Consider the following 14,133-nt stretch of genomic DNA (forward strand, 5'->3'; position numbering starts at 1 on the left):
GCAGACTGCACGGCTCTGTGACCGACTCGGAGGGCTGTGTGTGTTCAGGTTGCAGACAGACTGTGCATTTGGCCCAGAGACGCGTCGGCGGCTCCCTCTGGAGCGAGGTGGGGCTCCACCCTCCTCGACACAGTGGTGTGATCGGGAGGAGGAGGAGGAGGAGGAGGCTCATGGGAAGGACCGATAACCCGGGAGCGAGGCAGTTTTGTCTGTCTATGCTGCGCGAGTTAAAGTGAAACCTTACTCTTACTTTCGTATCTCCCAAGGTGAGACCGGCTGCTCCAACAAAGGCTCCTGGATGCGGTGTCTCCTGCGGCTCCGATGAAAGGTAAGCTGAGCCCCCGCCTGCGAGGCCACTCTTTAATGACTCAATAATGCATACACTTAGTTCAATTGGCCGGCTATCTCTTCCAGCTTCAGTTAACGACATGGTTTGCATGTGCTATTCACATGTTACAGTCCAACGTAGCGGTTTCCTTTTCTGAACCTGTTGTCTCGGAGGCGGCATTGTACTTTTACAAGTTGACAAAAATGCATTTCTACCCAGCATTTTAGCAGGGATACGTTGCTTTTAAAGTGGAAGAAATCGGTAATGTTTGTTAAGCAGATGATCATGCCAGTTTGTATTATATATTACAAGTACTTGCTTTTCTGCAGCTTTTTGATCTTAATGTCGGTCCGTGCTCAAAAGCTTCCACAGGTGCCGTTTTTGTGACACCGTGCGTTTTTACACGAGCAAATTTGTGTCAGTGTTGCAAAGTTGGAGCTCTGTGCACCTTTGAAAGAGAAGAAACGGTTGCAGAAATGAGATCAGCAGTTTACAGGGTGTGTCTGATTCATTTGGTTGGGAAGGAGTAAATATTTGGGGTTGCACAAGAACAGTTGGCTACAGAAGGACACTTCAGATCCTCAAGCCCTTGAACAGGCAGTTTGCCGGGAGCACATGTTGATCTTTCATACAGTGGAAGAGGAAGTGTAATGACTAGTTACGATTCTTTCAACAACAAAAAATGCAGTCTCCGATTGTGAGCACATTGTGTATTTTGGTCTCTCTGCTAAAAAATAAGTGCACGAGTGTCTTTAAGTTGTGTACCAAGACCTTGTCATCTCTTCTGCACATCTGTTCATTGGGCGAGGAGACTGAAACCAGGCGTTTGTTTTACACTCACTCGAATGAATTGGTCCTTCTTACTGTTAAAAGTTATTTCTGTCGCGGTGAAATCACACCGATTTAAAAGTAACACATTAGTGTTCTCTGCTTTGGGTATCCTGGAGCTGTGTTCACTCTGCTGTTCCGTCCAGCCTTATTCCGGCAAGAGACTGTGCTGTGGTAGCCGTGAAAAAACTCCCACTTGCCCACTCGGATCAGTCAGGGAGCCTTTGGGTTCGGCCTTGCCCAAGCTGTTTATTTTGGCATGTGTCCGCAGCAGGGCGGGGGCGCATGCGGGTTTAACAGAAAATTACCCATTAACCAGGCAAAATAACTCAACCCGTACCCAGCAGCCCCCGCCCAGGCTACTATTGTGTCTCTTTCTCCGTCTGCCTTTCAGAGCGACGCGTTTAGACTACGTGATGTCCAGATAAATGTTACAAATGCTCTCTAGTTAATGTTTCTGCATACTCGCATAATTCCCTTTCCTGGTCTTGGTTGCATTAATAAGGCTTAGTGCACATGATGTAGTGTCCATTTACTGACTGGGTGAAGAATTTCAAATGTGGGTCAACAGATGGAGGGTGTGTTTAATTCTCTGTATGTTTCCAATCACTTCCGCAGTGAATCACTGCCTTTTTCTTCAGTTAAGCCACATCGACAGTACTGTGGTCACAATTGTGTTTACACAGGTGGAAATCGCAGAAAGCAGAACTCTGTCATGTTCAATGCATCCACTGTCTCACTGTCCACTGTCTCACCTTTTAACTTATTTTAAACCTCGTGGTTCAAAGTCATGAATGCTGATATGAAAGTTGTTGTTTATAGCAGAACTGCTCTTTTTTCCATATTATTATTATTATATTATCATATTGTTATTTCCTAAGGCTCCAATGCTTATCATTTTAATTAACACAATGCTTGCCGAGACAGGAATAGGATAGCATTATGATTAGGGGTGTAACGATTCATTTTAACAACGATTCGATTCGAATCGCGATTCATGGTTGCCGATTCGATTCATGGACGATCTGGGTTAATTTAGAACGATTCGATTCGATTCAGTGACTTGAAATCGATTCAGTAACTTTACTGGACAGTGCAGGCAAAGTTTCTGAGATCCCTGTTGTTTCTTGAAAGGAAATCAGGTTTAAATTAATGATGGATATTATAAACAAGCAAACAACAATTAATGGCAAATGTATTAACCTTTTATTTGAATCAAGTGCCATTTTCAATGTAAACATTACACAATAATTACACAATGTTTGGATCAATTCACAGAACCCCGGATTTTCAACCACATTGTAGGGTCGCACGTCTTTACAGATAAACTTGGCAATTGTTACTGTGATGTTGAGTTTGGTGCTGGCGAGGCCTGAGGTGTCTGCAGAGCTGAGTTACCTGCTGCTGCTGCTGCAGCGGTGACGCTGCTAGAGGTCCTGACTGTCGGCGTTGTTTAATCCCACGGCGCCTTAGTAGACGGCCGGAAAGATTCGTCGTGTTTCCGTGGTTTTTTATTTGGCTTCTACATATTCTACAAACAGCGACCGACTTATTTAGAACTCCTACGTGTTAGCAAAAGCAAAAATGTTTCCACACGCTGGATCGATAAGTTGGTTTGTAAATGTCTTGCTCGCAGTCGTCTCCTCCACGCTGTGTTTTGTTGTTGTTGTTGTTGTTGTTTCGCGCGGCTGCCGCTGCGTACTGATGACGTCACAGACAGGCAGACTGAATCGAGTAACGTTTAACGTGTCTAAAGTGCTAAAAAACTAACAAACAAACACACATCCATACCGTTTTTGTACTTAAATCCAATGTGCAGTTTGCAAGTATCGATACAATCGATGATGTACCATTTCAATTGATTTGTAATCGATATATGTCGTCCGAAATGCCGATTTGCGGAGCACAGATCGATTCAGTTGGATCGCAGGAATATAAATCGATTAATCGATTCACTGAATGAATTGTTACACCCCTAATTATGATGTATACTGCATAGTTCATACCTTAAATATATAGATATAGTCACTTAATGTTAGCCTTGAGCAGGTTCATGATGGACTAGTCATCCATTCAGGGTATAGTCTTTGATCATTAATCTAAAGGACAAGTTGATCCAAAATGGTTGTCAGGCAGAACAGAATTAAGAGGAGTGAACACATTTTACGTCCCCTTGATTTTATAATCCCCTTGATTCTGTCTAGGTTTTTCAAAGACATTTAGTTTAGTTTAACTTACAACCACAAGTGAAAGTCTGTTTCTTTAAGGCCTAACTTTCAAAAGACAAGCCAGTAAGCCAATGGATGGACGATTCGTAAAATGTAGTGACATCTTGGGAGAACTATTACCTTTTGTCAAGATCCGTCCAACTTTCTATAAGCTTCACATACAGTTAAACACTCTTATGGTATGATACATACTGAGCCATCTGTCAGTGTTGGATTGATACAATGGCTCAATTCCGCCAGTATTCAGCAAACATGTTATAATGGGATTTTTGTCCATGTGTTGCAACCCGCCCAAGGCTTTGTGTTTTATCAGTGTAATAAATCAGACACTGAGGGCACAGCGGTGTTACATTTATTTTTCCAACCCCCAAAAATCACTTTGCACTGGTTAAAGGGGACCTGGCTGAAAAAAAAATTCACAGCGGGCACATCACTGAAAAAAGCTTGAGAACCGCTGGTCTAATCAGGCGGTTGATTAGAGAAAGCGCACTGGGGTTTTGGGGTTAAAATAGCTCACAAGCTGGCTTGTGACGCGACTATCAAGTGACTGCTTGGATAAAGGGCAGGACTTGCACTAGTAGCAGATTGACCCAAGTCTTGCTGTCACAGTATTCGTTCATTGAGTTAAAGGTTTCTTGTATCCCAGCTGAGACAGGCAGATATCTTGTTCCCTCTGTCCCCGCTAGTCGCTGGGAACAATAGATAAAGAATAAAGAAAGATATAAAAAAAAAGAAGCACACTAGAGAGAACGTGAGCCCTTATTTATTCATCTGTGGCAGCTGGTGATTAAATAGTACATTAGAGTCTGTAATTTGCTCCTAACCTCTGCCTCCCACTGAGCTATCATTAATAAAAGTCATCTATCCAACACCTTGTCTTCCATTATCCTTTGCTTAAAGGCATTCTACTCCGCCTCCAGGTGTCTGCTGGCAGACATCTTCCTCCCACCTCTCATAGTTAGAAAGAGAGAGGAGCCCACGCCTTTAACACACCCCCTCCCCTGGCTCCACTCTTTGCCCAGCATGTAGCCCCGGCTGGTTCACTCTCATTTTCTGCTCCTTTTCTTTCTGTATCTACTTCTCTTGCCAATACATCCTCCACACAGTTTCCTTTTCTGACACCGTGCTTTCGTCTCTTTAAATAGTTCTTATCGTGATGTAACGTAACGTCATAATCGCTGCAGCAACTTGAAGTGGAGCACGAGAAACGATTGACTTATACCCTTATATGTAATTCGAGGTGCCACATGATACATGCGATTTTGTCATGTATTACCAAGTCATATATTACACTTTCATTCTTAGTTTATTATGAAATGTTTTCTCATGCAGCCTCATTTTTCTCAGCGACGTCCCGCGTTCCCCCCCTCAGGTACATAATGGAAACGGTACATCACATCATCTGGGGCAGTGTTATTGGGGATAAAAGTTCAGCACACATGGCCAAACATAGCACACACTCTTCCCCTTCCTCTATCTGAGTTGCCCTATTTCTGGTTGTGGCCTCATAATATATATGTATTTTGGTCTAAGAGATGCTTTTCAAGGCTTTTTGCCTTGCCCCAGAAAGTGTGAACGCATTTGATTTTAAGAACGCCACTATGCCATGTGATGAAAAGTGGGCAGTTTTAGTCAATGCTTTGCATCTCCACATGATATAGTCTGCCACTATATTACATCAGAATCTTCGATCTGTGCTACCCACCCCCTTTTGAAATAGAACGCTGGAGAGGGCGATTGGGGTTTGGAAGGGGCCACGACACAAGACAACAATAGTCAAATATGAGGGAAAATAGCTCTTACTAGTTTTGTTACCAATTCGGCATTCGTTCTTCCAAAGAATGCAGCCAGGTTAACCAAACACCTCAAAGTCACTTTGAGTCTTAGCGATAAGAAAATCCAGAAGAAAGAGCCCCTTGTGTAGTACACATTTTTTCTTTGACCCGCCCCTGACCTCCATGACCTTTGCCCCCCTTTGTCTGCATGGTGATGGATTTGTTTGAAAGTTGGCATGCTTGGCAGCACTGTACTCATCAGCTCAGCCTGGCCAGGCCTGGCTTAGAGGAGCTCTCACGCAGACACCACTGGCCCGCATCCAGCAGTACAGACCCCCGGCTGGCATCGTCTGTCTACAGGATCAAATGTGGCTCCAGCGTTGGGAAAGATCCATTAATGAATGCAGAGGTTTCTCATTCAGGCCAAACGCGACTGCTCCGTCCAATCAGTGAAAGTGTACGTCAGTGGGCTGAGCTTGACTTTCCATTGGGGACGTTTGTCTCATCGCTTTAAGATGACTCGATGTGTGTTGAGAGATTCATGGTGCGATACAAATATGCTTTAGATGAAATTGTAAGTGTAACAACTCCAAGACCAGTAGTGAGGTGAGTGGTACCTCCGCTGTAATGGTGTTTGCAATGGGAATGTTACACAGTGCCATTTTATTTAGGGGGGGAGGTATCAGACTGTTTGCATGGCAACTTGGGGGCTCAAAGTAAATGTGTGATTTGGGAAAGGACACCAGAGGCAGAGGAGCACAGATGGAGAGATACTTGAAGGGTTGCACTGAGTTTGCTTTGGATCTTTGGTGGTGTTTTCGCTGCCTCTTGTTTCCAGCTCCCTTGCTTTTCACCCTGATTCTACCAAAATCTGACCCCCCCCCCCCCACACCCACTTGTAGGGAATCCTAGGTCTTGTTGTCAGGCTATATTTACCTTGATCTTTCCCTTCTCCTTGACAGAAGACTCTGTTCCCGGAGACCGTCGCTGTGTACGAAGGGAGGTTGTGTCTCTGCTGCCAGTCCAACCTGAAACACAGAACAGTGCAGCCACTCTTTCTCATAGACGGACGCTCGCCGTCTCTCCATCTCCCTCGCACTCGCGTCACCGCTGAGCGAGGCCTCGGGTGACTTCTGACAAACTTCAGACACACAAGCTGAAACGCTCCATCAAATGAGAAGGTTAACAGATGGTCGTAGAATAAGTACATGGTGCAGCATCAGGGAGGGGCCCGCCGGGTAGAACAGGGGGGAAATCATGATTAAGCACTGTGTACGTTCACCATGGCAGTGGTCCACCGTTGCTCCCACACAAAGAGGGGAGTTTCCTATTTTGAGTAAGATCAAATGGGAAGTCTGCCTGGAAGGCATTTTTTCCATGTGAGATCCTTAAAATATACATGCACCCCCCCGCCAGACTCTTGATAGAAATAACTAAACCACACATCCTCTCACAGAGTTAGCCTTCTGTTTAGACTCTTGACGTACTTCCTTCTCCATGAGCTTTTAGAGACAGTTTTTTAAAATGAATTAATAATTTAGTTTGAGATTTTAAGATGTTTGTAATTACTGACTGGAGTTTTTAAAAAATGTTGTTAATTACACTCAGTAATTGAACATTAGTGAGTTTTCAAAGTAAGAGAACGACTGCCCTGTTACGTTACGTAGATGTGTTTTGAAATGGTTGTTTTATCACCCATAATTGCAATTATCCATGTAATATTTGTTGAAAATAATGATTGTGTTGAGAGAGCACCATTATAATTTTCTGCTTATCCTTGTGTTTCCTTTTACAAGATGTGTCAGTAGATGAGAAGTTACATGACGGCTCATTTCTTGTGGATGGTAAATGGGGTTGAACAGGTGGATTGTTGAGGGGACAGAAACCATCGCTGCACCTTAAGAAGCTCTGGTTGAAATGCAGCTCACGTGAAATGAAAACACTAATACTGCATGTTGTGTTTTTTGTTGTTTATGCACGTAGTGTCGAGAGTCCATTGGTGGATATGTAGGTCATGTGGCCATCCATTAGTCTTGTAGGGGAGTGGGTGTTAACAGGGCTCGGGGTGCTGAAAGGAGGACAGATGGAAGGATGGAGAGTGTCTGGACTTAATCTGTGCCATCATATTAGCAACAGCTGGCTTGATGCTGGTTGTCGGAATTGCAAGGCTCTCATACACATATTGCAGTGGGCAATGGTTGACGCTCGCACACACGTGCAATTATCAAGCCTGACATTGACATTCTGATAAAGGGTATAATTATCTGGCCAAGAATGCCAAATAATTACCCTTTTTCTTTACACCATTTAAGGCTCTTGTTGTCCACTGTCATAAGCTAGGTTGAGATTTTGGGGTTCGTGTTAAGGATGTATGTGTTTCAATTTTGGTTCCAGATGTTTCAGAATAAGCGGGTGTCCGGGACGTACTTTGGTTGTCTGTGAAAGTTCAATAAGATACCTTCACACTTCTAAACTCTGAGTCACCCAACTGGGGTGGGGGCAGAAATGGTTAAATTATGAATATACACATGGGTGTTGGAGGGGTGGGTCTTTAAAAAGTTTTCCGTGACTATTGCTGGTTGTCTTTCATTATAATATTAAGTGGCAGCATGGATTAAATAAACCTACATCGACATTTTCTGGTTTTCCCTGAATTATGTTTGCATGAAGCAGTTTGCCGTATTTCCTGATTTCCTGTTCCTAAAATAATAATTTTGATGAACAGTGCTTAAACCATTGTACTTGGCAGTTACGTGCACTGAACTGTGAAGGTATTCCCTGTTTATGTTTTACATTCCAAATAAGGGTGACATTTGCGCCCAGTGAAAGCCTTTTTCTGACCAGTACTGGTCTCTACCATGTACTGCTGCCGCTCGCAGTCTCATAAAGGATACCCATTTAGTAATCTGATATTATATATATATACTGTAAAGGAAAATAATGACCTTTTTATGTATGCTAATAACGCCATGGCTCTCAAGTCTGAATGTGCAAAATATCACAAATTAAACATCCAGTGACAATAGTTTCACTGACCATTTAGGTATCGACAACATATTTGTCACCTGCTGGCAAAAGGTCACGACTGGAATAAAGGTCAGATACAGAACTTTCATGCAGTACAGCTCGGGCAGAGCATGCTGAATAGCCACAGAGATTATTTGAACTTGCACAGAGCTGCAGAGACCCGCTGTGTACCTCCTGAACAATATGTCCAAGCGCCGTGCATTTTTATGCATTGGGCAATTTCTTTTCCAGCATTGGAAATGCGTTGGGCCAAACTAATATGCCAGTATTGAATCACGCACACACAAAATAAATAACATCCTACTTGCAATCCACCACAGCGCTGTGTGAGAGACGGAGATGAATGCCAGTTTGATCCTTCACGCGTGCTAACAATCTGCAAGTTGGAACATGTCGACATGTTCCCCTCGCACTGTTTTCCCTCACTTCTCCCGGCAGGTGTAATGATTAGTAAAAACCAGCGGGCCCCATGTGTCAGCAAAACGAGTGCTTTCCCCGCAACATGGTCACTGTGGGTCAGATAACTTTTGTTGTTGTTTTATCTGTTTTTTTCCTAGTTCAAGGTGAATGGTGAATGTGGAATGACTCCAAGCAACAACCAAAAATGTAATTTTTTCCCTTCCAGTGGCACCATCTCTATTTCCTCGTCTTATTTCTGTAAAGGTTATCAGTGAAACGTGTCACTTCAGAGAACTTTTATATTTTTCAGTCATATTTAGACAGTAAGTTTGAAAAGTAGGACCTAGAACAGACCTCCTCTGATTTTGTCATACTGTCACTCACAACCCAACTGCCTGTGTGTGCGTGATGTGTGTGTTCTCACGCCATTGTGCTTGTGTACTAACGCACACCCCTGCCGCCCCCCTGCTGCTGGGACCGCAGAGGAGCATTTTCCCCCTCCTCTGGTGCTGCGCGGTGTGCATGTGTATCTGAAGGCAGGACACGCTGTAACAGCCACGTACGCCATTCCACGCGCTCACATTTCAAGCTTTCCTCACTCAACAAACGAAGCTTTGCATGTGCACTATTGGGGAGGGACGCGTTATACGCTCAACTGACTGCCCCCCTCCACACATTTCAAACACATCCAGCGTATGTGGACTCCACACCCATTCTTAGTCTAGGCGGCGTAATATGCTCACACACACACACACACACACACACACACACACACACACACACACACACACAGTCCTTCTTCCAGCAGATCTCCGCCCCGCAGCTGGGAGAACTAGCTGTGATTGCTTTGTTCATGTCTGCCCACATCTTGACCCGCCCCAGGGCCCTGCACTGTAAGTGGTATTAATTTCCCCCAGTCTTTTTGGATACAGTCGGGCAGCCCGCCGGGTTTACTGACGTATAATTCTAGAGCTCGATGCTGTACTCTATTCAGCCTCAGGGTTCAGCGCGGTACTACAGATGCACGCTTGCAGTGCAGGCATGGAATGCTATTTATAGACACACTCCATCGGGACTAACGAGGCTCCTTTTTGGAGCTAATAAATGCATTTCCCTCTCGTGTCTTAGTTGTTCGTGGCTGTCTCTTTGAAAGGAGCACAGGGCAGGAGAAGGAGGGAGATTGCAACATCCGAAAATATGGAGGGAGTCGGGAGGCTTGGGAGAATGAGTCACAGAGGCAGGAAGTGGTGTGACGAGTGTGGATGTGAGTGCGCACGTACCTTACAGGGAGGGTACAGTTTTTCAGGTTTTACTTCCATCAGTTAGAAGTGTGCACACTTTGGGACGCGGCACTGTCCTCCTGCACTAGTGTAATCACCCCAGAATGATGAATCGGTCTGTGAAAATACACCCTGAATGTGAGTTTAACGCCGGCAGTTCTTGAGTGTTGCAATTAAGGCCTAGTAAGCGAGACTGCATCCGTAGGCTTGGAGTCAGTACGTGTCGGTGAACTGAAAGACAAGAGAGGTTGTATTGATCTGAGTAATTAACAGTATGGGCGTTCGGGTGGAGCTCCATTGGCACGCGGTTCGCTATGATCAGCTCCACACCCATTCGAACGAGAAGCATTTTGTCTACATCTGCCTGGGAGGAGACGGGATCCCCAGCACTTGTTAATAACACGACAAGAATAGTTCCCCCACTTGCTCAGTCGAGGGGAAAATCAATTATTTCCAGTGTGCGTACTGAATGCCTGTTTCTCGTTGTTCCGGTGCTTTTCTTGTCTTTGAGGGAAGGCGGTTGTTGCAGGGCCGACTGGGAGGACGGAGGAAGAGTGGCGATGAGGGTGTGGTCGGTCTTGGACAGTGATTCTCTGTGGACAGAGAGACTGGACTTGCTGGGAGACACTGTCCGTCATACACATACACAATGTGCTGTCTGGAGTGCTTGTCACTGCCACGCACGGTGCTGTTATGTGGACAGGCTGACGTGTTCTGGTACAGTAAGTCTTTGTTAGTGTTAGGGGGGGGGGGGGGGGGGGGGGGGCGAGGAGGGGAGACACAAGAGACGAGGAGGGCGACGAGTACGATTATGTTCATAAGGAGAAGGGCTGCAAAGGAAAGAATAATCCTTCCACAGGTTTAAAGTCCTTATATTATTTCATGTAGTAAATCCACCCCCCCCCCCCCCCCTGCCGTTCCCTCCCTGCAGAGGACGAGCACGTTGTCAGGATGAAGGAGGAGAATTTGTTCCATCGGAGGTTTTCTCTGTGCCCCAACGCCACCTCCCCCCCTACAATTGACCCTCCCACACTCACCCGGAACTTGTCTTATGAAGGAGACAACGACTTCTACAGCCTCAGCCCAGGTAACAGACCTCAAGCTCGAAGCCGTGCAACGAAATTGCAAGCGTATTCCAGAATGTTCTATGTCATAGTGTGTTGCACAGCACTTGTTCCATACAAATCAATGAACGTCAACTCCGGCTCATGAACGGCTGCCATGCTTTGATTCACGGAGCTGTGTGTGTTGTGGCTTCCCAGCAGGCAGTGACACAGACAGGAACGGGCTCTCCATGCTGAGTAATGAACTCAGTCCGGCCCAATCACCAGGCAGCCAGGTAAGAACACACATCGTCACTCTAACCACTCTTTAGGAGCCTTTTTCCTCCTGTAGTCTATGATGAGTTGTTTCTCTCTGATTTCTTGTAGTATTAGCTAGTTTTTTTTATATATAATATACTATAATACCAGATTGTTTTCCCATCTTTGCGATGCAGTACTCTTATGATTTCGGATGACGTGAATGGCCCTTTAACAAATACTAATATTGATCCCACTTTTCCTCTTAAGGGCGGTGGGAACTGTGTCTACCCAACCACAAGCCATGTATTGGACCCAAACCTAAACAACCTACTTCCGTTCTTTAGAAATACTAATTGGTTGAGATCAATAAATGTTTGTGTGCAAATGTGTGCACTATGCTTTTTTAGAAGGGCTTCCTTTAACACAAATAGATGCGACTGAGCACCAATTGTGAGTCATAGATTTAGTGCACACAGAACCAATGGTAATGAAATGACACATCACGTGGACGCCACAGAATGATTTACCCCTGAGACTCTAATCTCTTCCCCCCCGAGTGGAGCCCATCATACAGCGAGTGCGCTTTGATTGCTTAGAGGGGACGTTTGTGGTCACAACACCAGAACTAAATTAACGTTGTGAGCGAAAGGGTTCTGCTTCCGGCTGCTTTGTACACACTGACACTAATCGGAGAAGCTACCGACCGACAATTAAATGTGTGGTTCATAAAGCGAGCCAGTGTTGATAGTGAACTGTAAATTGTTTGTCTGAAAGGACTGCGTCATTACAGTTGATCATATCGTCCCATATGATTTTTTTTTTGAATGCTGTAAAATTATAAATGATACTAATAGATTTGGCAAACAAAAATCCCCACTGAGGATTCGATATTTAAAGGCGTTAGTTTATTCAAATCTCTCTGTCTGTATTATTCATCCTCGCTGAATGCCTCCTCTCCTCCTTTCAGTCGGAGTCCAGGATGTTTAATGGTGTTGAGAAGGAGTGCCCCTCCCCCACAGAGAAGCTGGCCCGTAAGGAGTCTCTAAAGGTACACATCACTTCCTTCCCCGGGACAGTTGTGCAAAAATGCCAAGCCTTATTGTGCGATTGGAGGTGTCATGAAGTGCACGTGATTTAGCTCTTAGTATTTTAGTAGTATTTTAAATGTGTATGTTTTTTTTTTTCAAATGATCCACAGTGATTCATGTTAATAATTTACCAAAGACAACAGCGTGCTCGTAAGGCAACTGGTTAACTCTACTACCATCTAGTGTACCTTACCAGTAAGACTGATGACTCATTCATGTGTTGTTTTTTTCCGTTTCACAGCTCCAAAAGCAGAATTACAGGCAAGAAAAGAAGCGGGCGGCCAAAGAACTATTTAGTGCACTAAAGGATCCGAGTGTCGTCATCATGTCCAACTGGCTAAAGGTGTGGGGATCTTCATTAGACAGAGCTACTATATTGACATAGAACCATGATATCTGCAGAGGTGCACTATTCACACTCTGTGTCATCCGTGATTTATCGTTTTGCTGGTTATCCTCTTGGCTGTAATTTGAGCACTTCTTGTTACAAATATCTGTGGAACCGTTTTAAGGGTTTGGCCTTTTTTGCATCCTGTACGTCAGTCCTTTAGTTCCCTTTTATTATAATAATGAAAATAACGTCACCTGTCCCCAGATAAGTAGTGGAATATAGATCACACAAACATCCTGCCATGATTGTCCCTTACTAAAATTTCTTTCTATGTCATCGCTTGGACTCCTTTTAGATCCGTGGCTCTTTAAAGGGTTGGACCAAGCTGTGGTGTGCTCTGAAGCCCGGGGTTCTTTTGATCTATAAGACCCCCAAGGCGGACCACTGGGTGGGCACCATCCTGCTCAGCGCGTGCAAGCTGATCGAGAGACCCTCCAAGAAGGACGGCTTCTGCTTCAAGCTCTATCACCCTCTGGACAAATCCATCTGGGCTTTCAAGGTCAGACATGTTTGCAGGCTCGCTGGCATTTATTTATTTTTTTAAACACATGATCAACATGGCTCCAAAGTTCAGTTTTTCACACTGCTCGTCAGAGCGTGACCCACTAAGAGCTAAACAAGTGTATTTTTGTCATTGCTGTTATTTTCACACAATCGTTTTGAAGTGATAATCATACTGTTTGGTGCACTTCAGGGAGCATTTCTCTTCTGTTTGGTGCAACCTGACACAAATGGCATTAGGGGTGACTCATTGTTTCATCTGCATGCTCAGGGTCCCAAGGGAGAGAACGTTGGCTCCATCACGCAGCCTCTACCCAGCAACTCCCTGATCTTTAGAGCAGCTTCTGAGTCCGACGGTGAGGCGTATGTCTTGTTGTTTTGGTTGGAGATGCACATTGTGACATTTTTTCATTATTCAATTTCACAAACGCAATTTATTGAATGCGCTCCTACTTGGTCGCTAAAATGTTCCCGTCTCCAGGGAGGTGCTGGATGGATGCCTTGGAGCTGGCTCTCAGCTGCTCCAGTCTCTACAAGCTAACAGTCAAAGGCGCCAAAGAGGGAGATATATGCACATCTTCAGAGTCCACCCATCTGCTGCACCTGCTGCAGTCTACTGCGCTCACTGATGCAGAGCTGCAACAGTGAGTACACTTATGAACACTTAAAGTGCCTCAGACATAAGTATACATCCATCCGACTTGTCAATGGATGATTTGTGTCTCCTGTAATTAAACCCCAAGTTGTTGTGCGGTTAATAAATAATAATAAAACTTTCTATGCATTCAAACACTATGCAGCACACGTCTATCCACATTGGACATTACATTTAATAGCTACACATGGGTTAGTGGGTCTGATGCGATATTAGGATGGAGCGGCTTTTTGGAGCCTTCCTTCAGAATTTCGACATCATCCCCAGGAAAAATTGGTCTTCATTACGAAAACATGATTTATTTCCTTATTATCTTTCTAAATCAATGT

General features: G+C 44.6%; 1 protein-coding gene across 5 annotated transcripts in view; it reads left to right on the top strand.

Annotated features, from left to right (window-relative positions):
• Positions 1 to 14,133, top strand: part of LOC120812622 (oxysterol-binding protein-related protein 5-like) — a 45,455-nt gene that overhangs the window by 13,405 nt on the left and 17,917 nt on the right. Inside the window, exons 2-9 of one of the 5 annotated variants that reach the window (XM_040168757.2) lie at positions 267 to 328; positions 10,797 to 10,952; positions 11,128 to 11,204; positions 12,137 to 12,217; positions 12,499 to 12,600; positions 12,944 to 13,147; positions 13,421 to 13,505; positions 13,631 to 13,793. In XM_040168757.2, coding sequence (XP_040024691.2) covers positions 322 to 328; positions 10,797 to 10,952; positions 11,128 to 11,204; positions 12,137 to 12,217; positions 12,499 to 12,600; positions 12,944 to 13,147; positions 13,421 to 13,505; positions 13,631 to 13,793 — 875 coding nt within the window. In that variant the 5' untranslated portion in view covers positions 267 to 321. Of the gene's footprint in view, positions 1 to 187; positions 329 to 10,386; positions 10,588 to 10,796; positions 10,953 to 11,127; positions 11,205 to 12,136; positions 12,218 to 12,498; positions 12,601 to 12,943; positions 13,148 to 13,420; positions 13,506 to 13,630; positions 13,794 to 14,133 lie in introns of those variants that run through there. The other 4 variants (XM_078097817.1, XM_040168758.2, XM_078097815.1 and 1 more) reach the window with 4 other exon arrangements.

The sequence above is a fragment of the Gasterosteus aculeatus genome, chromosome Y (genome assembly GCF_964276395.1).
Source record: "Gasterosteus aculeatus chromosome Y, fGasAcu3.hap1.1, whole genome shotgun sequence".
In the NCBI taxonomy this organism is placed as follows: domain Eukaryota; kingdom Metazoa; phylum Chordata; class Actinopteri; order Perciformes; family Gasterosteidae; genus Gasterosteus; species Gasterosteus aculeatus.